The 7,809-nt window shown below is 28.8% G+C and overlaps 1 protein-coding gene across 3 annotated transcripts; it reads right to left on the bottom strand.

Moving 5' to 3' along the window:
* Positions 1-897: 897 nt before the first annotated feature.
* Positions 898-5,360, bottom strand: LOC108687798 (peptide methionine sulfoxide reductase). 3 transcript variants are annotated; one of them, XM_018193755.1, is made up of 5 exons: positions 5,220-5,360; positions 2,595-2,756; positions 2,380-2,500; positions 1,984-2,120; positions 898-1,382 (listed from the first exon to the last, which is right to left on the bottom strand). In XM_018193755.1, the coding sequence occupies exons 2-5, from the start codon at positions 2,750-2,752 to the stop codon at positions 1,145-1,147; spliced, it is 654 nt and encodes a 217-aa protein (XP_018049244.1). In that variant the 5' UTR covers positions 2,753-2,756; positions 5,220-5,360; the 3' UTR covers positions 898-1,144. The 3 variants fall into 3 exon arrangements, with proteins under 3 accessions (XP_018049244.1, XP_018049243.1, XP_018049242.1); XM_018193754.1 differs by having other exon boundaries at positions 2,595-2,753; XM_018193753.1 differs by lacking the exon at positions 5,220-5,360 and having other exon boundaries at positions 2,595-2,998.
* Positions 5,361-7,809: the final 2,449 nt, after the last annotated feature.

Genomic DNA, 7,809 nt, shown 5'->3' with positions numbered 1-7,809 from the left:
TAATTGTACATATATAAAATATATATATTTTTAATGTTTACAGTGACATTAGTATAGAAATTTTATTTTAGGACCTCTTTCATTAATATTAATCGATAGTTGACTTAATCATCATGATTGAATGTGAGAACTAAACACAGTTTGTCTCAAAAAAAAGAGGAAAGAGATGTTTTGAAACATTAAACTGCTATTAGCATTTCTGCTAGTTGATTATCGATTAATTAATCGAAGTTGGTGAAAGAGTCTTTATATATAGTCTTATATAGTCTTATTATTATTTTTTTTTCATATAAGATCTACTAGAATTTTAAATTCACGCGAGAAAGGCACAAGTGCTCGACATGTGTTGGTAACGCTGTCTCTGATATGAATTGTGTTCCAAAATTTATTACCAGTACTGAAAATCTAAATCTTATATTACGTGGATCATAGATTTTTTTCAGTACTGGCAGTAAATTTTGGAACATAGCTTGAAACTCTTTTCCGTGAAAAGAAGAGATAAATTGAGGTTCATTCATCTGTTATAACATTATATATTTTTATTATAAAACTTTGAATTTTTTAATAACGCACAGCCGTTAATTGCCTTTGAACGCGTTCTTTCAGAATAAATGAAAGTATATTTCAGTCTACCTATAATTTAACTTTAACTAGATAGTTTAATTTTCAATATATTTTTGATAAATCATATATTTTTAAAGCTACTATATGTACTGTTGTTCTTCTTGGCTAATAAAAACACGATATCTCTTTGAAAAAACATTAATTAAAGAATTATTTTGTCTATTTGATATTATAAAATTTATATAATTCGGAAATTATCAATGATTCGACATTTAATTGTTAAGAAAAGATGAGTTCCACCCAGTAATTATGCTATTAAAATTAAAATCGAGCCTGTAGGCGGACATTAAATACAATCATAATATTAAATATTTATGAACAACTAAAAAGTATGTACATAAATATTTAAGGCATTTGTGCATTGATATCCAGTGTACATGATATATATAGTATGTACATATAATGTATATAATGTGTATCGAGCTGTGTATGTTCTTCTTACGAAGAATTTGAGAATGTCCAACCTATATTTGTTAGTGTAAAAAATATTATTTGCATTTTTCCCATTGTACTAGATTTGCTAGCAGTACAAGCCACTGCCTTGATTCTCAATAATAAATTTCGTTAAATATTGTACCGACTTCTCATTTAATCCTAAATTCGGTAACTCTCTTTCAAATTGTTCCAAGGTACCAGCTCCTGCGATGTAGCCGTTCAACTTGGCTGCTAGTGGAGACTCACACAAAATTTCTCGTGTGTTGAAGCCCAATGTTTCAATTAGCCATGGATGATTCTGCAGTCGATATTTCTGATGGTAACTAGAAAGATAAGGTAAGTTTTAATTAAATTGGATATGTCTCATCTTTTATTATTCTTATTTTTTCTATATTATTTACATATTTTATTATATACTATTTGTCTGTTAAAATATGCAACTGAATTTATTGTGTCTATCTAATGAAATCCAATAAAAATATTTTTTAAATATTTACTATATCAGAAATATATTTAAAATTGTAAAATTATAATTATTTTGAATTTATTGTTAGCAAATTATCTATTTTATAACTTAATATCACTATTATAACATTATTGTCATATTATTATATAATTATATCATATCATATAACAATTATATAAACATGCATTTTATCAGCAGTCTAAATTAGTTAATATAAATGTTGGCAGAATACTTCACTCTCTAAAACTTTTAGAATGAATTTCATTCTGAAGAATGAAATCTTACTATTAAAGATTGAAAATTGAGTTATTCTTTTTCAAGACTGACTCAATTTTTTCACTCTTTAGAGATTCTACTCCAAAAAATTTAGAGAGCAAGTAATGTTGAGTGAGAATACAAAAGAATTAAATTATTGAATAAAAGCAACAATATATACGGGTACAAATAAAATTACTTACTCTTCGGCTGGATAAAACTTTGAAAACTTCTGAATTTCTGTGACAAAGACTTCTCCACGCTTCCGTTGTTCCTGCTCGCGAGATTTTTCAGCTTGTAATTTTTGTTCTTCATCGTGATATAAGATCAGTGACATGTACTGCAAATTAAGTTAATATTTAGCATTTAGTTTGTATGCAAATAACATGTGAATGATGTTTTAATTATTTACCATACTAAAATAGAGTGATTTAAGAATTATAGATAAATTTAGTTTGTGCCAAATCAAGACTTTGTCCTGTAAAGGATGCACTATCTTGACACTTCAAAATTTAAAACTATGTATTTATAATTCTTAAATCATTCTATTTTTTTTACTGTATACAGTCAAACATAATTAAAGTTTATTAGCAACATACCTGTCTTTTAATCTTCTTTGTTAGACTATATTCATGATTGTTCCAAAACAAGCTTAGTAGATGTGTGTAAGATACTAGTTCTGGATCATATTCGATATTGATGACCTCAGTATGGTCTCCCCTACAAAGTAGAAGTAAAGAATGTTAGAAATGATTTTGTGAACCTTTCAAATTACATTATTATGATGATTGGATGATAGCAATGGGATATTAACATGTTCTTGTATGCCGGAGACTCCTTGATCCCACCAGCGTAACCGACACAAGTTCTGATGACACCAGGCAGTACTCCAAAGAGAGAATCCCCCGCCCAGAAGCAGCCCATACCGAAAGTGGCAAGCTTGCCTTTGATCTCCTCCCGTTGTTCCGGCATTCTGCTGAACGGACAAATATTGTTACGTTCAAAGATGCTCGGGCACGTGAAGTGTGTGCCACATTGATACGATGAAATGGAGCAATTGTCCGCGAAAACAGTCCGGACTAAACATGGTAGCATAACGGTGATCATGTGGTGTGATCGCAACATCTTTGACGATTTCGGTTTCGTCTGATACGCCGCCTACTTTCATGGACTCGACGCCACGCTCTGTAATGCTTCCACAGTGGCATGCGTTAAACCGGTATCGCGGACGATATCGGGTCGGAACAGAGACGAGCTCGCGCTAGAGTCGCCAAGAGGTGGCGGACGAGTGCGAGAGAGGGGGACGCGCACGTGCTGAATGTCTACGGTTGCGCGAAAACGTCAGGGAGACGATTTATCGTGTCGAGTGCACGTGCGAAGAATGAAGGTCAGAGAAGACCAATTTTCCTATGTGTCGACTGATTAAATTAATTGATTGATTCGCGGATCAAATAGCGAGTATCAATAATAATGTGAATCATAAGTTCTCTGATGTCATGACCTCGATGTTTGATACGTAGGCCGTGACGAATTTTTTTTCGATATTATCACTCGTCTAAATTCCATTTAATTTTTAAAGTCAATTTTAGCAATTTAAGATTAAGCCATTAATTAAACTTAAATAGCTTATTATCGAATATATTATTGTACTTAATTTGTAAGAATATTTTTGTAAAAGTATTAATTTTCAAAGCAAAAATTAATATCTTTTGAATGAATAGATTCATATGTATTGTATAAAATAATACATTAATATTATACTGCTCTGATTTCAATTGTTATATAAATTAATTTAATCATTATTTTGGAATTCTTAGAAATAGAATTCTTAGAAATTCTTTGCAAATGATATTTCCGAAAGATTAATATTTCTACAACTAATGATGTGTCAGTATTATATTATCATATTATGTAATTTTTTTGCCATATAATTGCTATTCAACGATAATATAACGGTATCAATATTGTCATCAATATTGTTATCATTAAGACTTCACAGTAGAGTTAAAGAAGTTAATTTAAAGAAGATCTTGCAATTAATAAAATTTTTGGTATAAATTATGAATTATTTTGTCAATTTTTCTCGTGTTATATTTACGAGATGTTTAAGTTGACAGCAAAAATTTAATGTGAATTTAAAAATTACATGGAACAAGAGAGACGATTTTTCTTCAATAATTGTTTATCTTTACTTAGGGTGACCATACTCTTTTTTCCGAACGTGTACTCTTTATTTATATCAGGCGTCCGGGGATGTCCGGATGGATTTTCAATGTGTTCTTTTGTATTTTTAGAACTTAGGAGCGAATGAGAAGTTATTTTGAAAGTTATTAAATCACTGTGATAACTGTTACACATTAAATATATTAATACATAGTACAGGATAAATATATAATAAGACATTAAGACCATTAAACAATAAGTATCCAGCATAAAATCGCCATATGATTTACATAAGATGCTAATTAGACATTAAGTTTATTCGCACTCAACATCTTCGCTTTTTCTTTTATTTATCTCATTTTAAGTTTAGAAATTTTTTACATAAAGTTGTTTTGTTCGTCTAATGAATTTAATAAACTGTCTAAATGAATTTAAAAGAAATTTAAAAGGAATATAAAATAATACAGGTCTCAAATTAAACGATGTCTATTTCTATTTTATTTTTTGTTTCCTTTATTTTTTTTAGTATTCGTCTTCGTGAAAAAATAATAGTGTACTACTTTTGTACTACTTTTCCATCGGATGTCCTACGTCACGTGCATTGCATCTGATCATCTACCTTTATTTAAATTGTTTGTATCCGAGTTCTGATATTGTGAGCACATGTTACAACATATATAGTAATGGATATTATTAACTATTTATTCTTTTAAAGCTTATTACTTAAGATTCTTTCAAATTTGATTTCAGATAGTATCTTGAGATTCCAATTAATAAAATCATCATACTTAAGATCGGACACAATGCCCTTCTTTGATCTTCAAATTCTTCGCAAAGGACTTATTGACGAAGCTCGAGAAAATTTGAAATCACAATTAAGATTCTAAAATCTCAAAATGATTCAGAATTCCTTGTTTATGATTTACACGTATTATTCAGAATTTATGATCCCGACACGTCCCTATCTTTCTTCACTTAATTGAGGTTTTATCGACATGAAAGAGGAGGATTTGCGCTCCGGCGCAAGTCTGAAGTATCGAGAAAATATTATTTCCTATTCGCAGAAGATTCGTGGGAATATATAATGAAAAATACATAATTATTTCATATAAATTGATAAAATTTTATACAATTAAAACAAGTTTAATTTGTCATTTCAAAAATCCCCACTTTAAAACATTCGAACGCAAATTGTTTGAACCAATTGTTTACATTTTATGAAAATCAGAAATATTTAAGAATAGAGCAGAATTTTGTTTTTAGAATTTCGTTTTACCTTAATAGTAAACTCGAATGCTCGTGATCGATTTGCTCAGGCAATGGTCTATCGGACAGTTGCTGTCGATCGCAGGTTTATACACGTTGATGTTTCTTTCTAGAACGAATAGTAAATCCTTCGAGTAACTAATAACGGAGTAAAACCGACTATCGTGTCTACAGACGGCATTCGGTTTTTATTCGAGTATGTATGTCTCTCCCCGCCACATCTCTCATCTTCTCATGCTCCCACTTCGTAAACGCTAAGACAACTGTACGATTCGATCGTGCGTCTCAATAGACCTGAATAGACTCATATTCTTCTCATTGTATGCCGGAACAAAGGATTGACAAAAAAGAATGTATAACATCACATTTTTGAATAACATCAAAAGCTTGTCAACTTATTAGAAATGACTATAAATACACTATAGGCCTGTTCTTTTTATCTGAACTTTTGCACCAATTCATCTTTCTTCTTCTTTTTTTCCTTCTAAAGAGAAAAGGAAGACAAATGAACTGGTGCAAAAGTTCAATCAAAAAGAAGAACTTATAATTCGGCCTTATAACTCGAACTAAAGACTGATTACAAAATGTATTATGTTACTTTACATATGAATAATATTCAAATTTTTAAGACTTTTCTAAACGTTATTATAATTTATATGTTGTTTATTATTCTGGAGCTTGTAATCGGCGATTTATTTAATTTTATTAGTATGTTACGAAATATATATACTTTAAAGTTATTCTAAAATGAATTTTAGAAAGAAGATATGGAAAGAAGTCATATCTTGCGAAGCTTATTATCAATATCAAATATCTTGATATTATATAGATAAGTTTTTAAAAGAAAGATAATCAGTTACGAATTTTTCTAGTCTTATTTGACAATATAAAAATAATAACTGAAACATATTCAAATTTTATTATAATATCCTGACGGATTAAAATTACAATCATAAATTCAGAATTTTTTTTCATCACGGAATTTATTCGTTAAATTAATATAAATTATAAAATACTTGTATAAATAATACAAAAACTAAATAATTTATAATAAATAAAAAATTATGGGATAAAAATTTTATTGTGCTAGATAAAGGTATAAAATGATATTTGATGAATCTGTGACTGTGGAAGCACATTCTTTCAACATAAAAAAATAAGTTTGTAATCCTTATTATATATTATTTACTTAATTTAAATTATTTAAATCGTTTTCTCTATTCAATAAAAAAAGAAGTTGTAGTCACAGTTTGATGTAAATTTGTCATGTTCGAATTAGAATACGATTATCCATTGATGCTATGACCCCGTAACTGTTGCATATTGCATTTGATCGAGGACGGCAGATTGTGATTTCTCACTGATTTCTAAGAAATATTCTGTGTTCTCTTTCGATTCTTCATATGTTATTTAAAAAAATAAAATTTTTATAAAAGTGAACAAATTAAAACTTAATATACAATAAAAACTTAATATATATTTTTAGACAATTAAAAAATTTGAATCGCGATTATCATATTTCGTCAAATATTAAGAAAAAAAAACAGAATAGATAATCATTTGAAAGATTTGACTTGACATCAAATACTTCAGATGATATATGAAGTACAAGTGCACACATATGACGGATTGATAAATCATGTATTTAATTAAGTGTGATTATTTGAGCGATAAAGATTCGAGAAATTATTAATACAAATATGTATTAGATTATATGTCTTTTATCGCGCTGTGTAGTGCTCCTAACAGAGAGAATAGATTGTATAGTTTTCTATTTAAATAACATGAAATCTGATACGATTAAGATTTGGTATCAAATATCAAATTAGAGAAACAATTAGTTGTATTTATTAAATACAAATAATATATGAAATTTTTATAAAGAAAATATATTTATTATATATTAATTTAAAAATTCGCAATGCAAGTAATAATGTTGCTAGTCATTGCCATTACTCGTATTGCGAAAGATTCAAGTAATGGCAATGACTGGCAATATTAAAGGTTCGGGGAGACGCTATTAGCACTATTAGTGTCACTTTATCTTTGTTTTACGTCTAATAAACAATAAAGACAGAATGACAGAAATAGTGCTAACAATGTCTTTTTGAACGCACTATAAGATATCGCACCATATGAAATTATCAGAAAATATTTAGATTGTGAGCAGTATATTTTTAAGAGGCAAAATATATGAATGATTTAAATTTAATATAACACGCTGAGGAATAAATTTATTACATAAAAGACACAAATAATATCAAATAAATTTTAAGCATTTAATATTAATAAATTAAGCAATAAAATTTAAGCATTTAATATCATGTCTTTATTTATTGTCAATTGGCTCTAATAAGGCTCAATAAAACATAATGGTTGCATCAGAAAAGACAAGCGATGCACAATTGATTAAATCAGTTCTCAATTGACAGTCGACTGATGTAATCTTTCTCTTATGGCCGCTAAGCTATCGTAGATGTTGGTGTCACTATCACTGTCATTATCAGTCACTGGAGTTCCTGACCCGTATCTTAACCCAAATAGAATTCTATATTGATAATAATAAAATGAATCATGGAAAGTGTGGCTAATAGACCAAA

The sequence above is a fragment of the Atta colombica genome, unplaced genomic scaffold, assembly GCF_001594045.1.
Source record: "Atta colombica isolate Treedump-2 unplaced genomic scaffold, Acol1.0 scaffold216, whole genome shotgun sequence".
NCBI classification, from domain to species: Eukaryota; Metazoa; Arthropoda; class Insecta; order Hymenoptera; family Formicidae; genus Atta; species Atta colombica.
Note: the sequence above shows the minus strand (reverse complement) of the source record. Positions and strands in the feature narration are given on the sequence as shown.

What these genes read in the sequence shown, in the direction of transcription:
- LOC108687798 (XM_018193753.1), bottom strand. Translation starts at nt 2,905, where the DNA reads ATGTTGCGATCACACCACATGATCACCGTTATGCTACCATGTTTAGTC. An exon ending in TCTCCGGCATACAAGAACAT is followed by an intron (nt 2,501 to 2,594) that starts GTTAATATCCCA and finishes TCTACTTTGTAG; the next exon opens with GGGAGACCATACTGAGGTCA. An exon ending in AAGTTTTATCCAGCCGAAGA is followed by an intron (nt 1,383 to 1,983) that starts GTAAGTAATTTT and finishes TTATCTTTCTAG; the next exon opens with TTACCATCAGAAATATCGAC.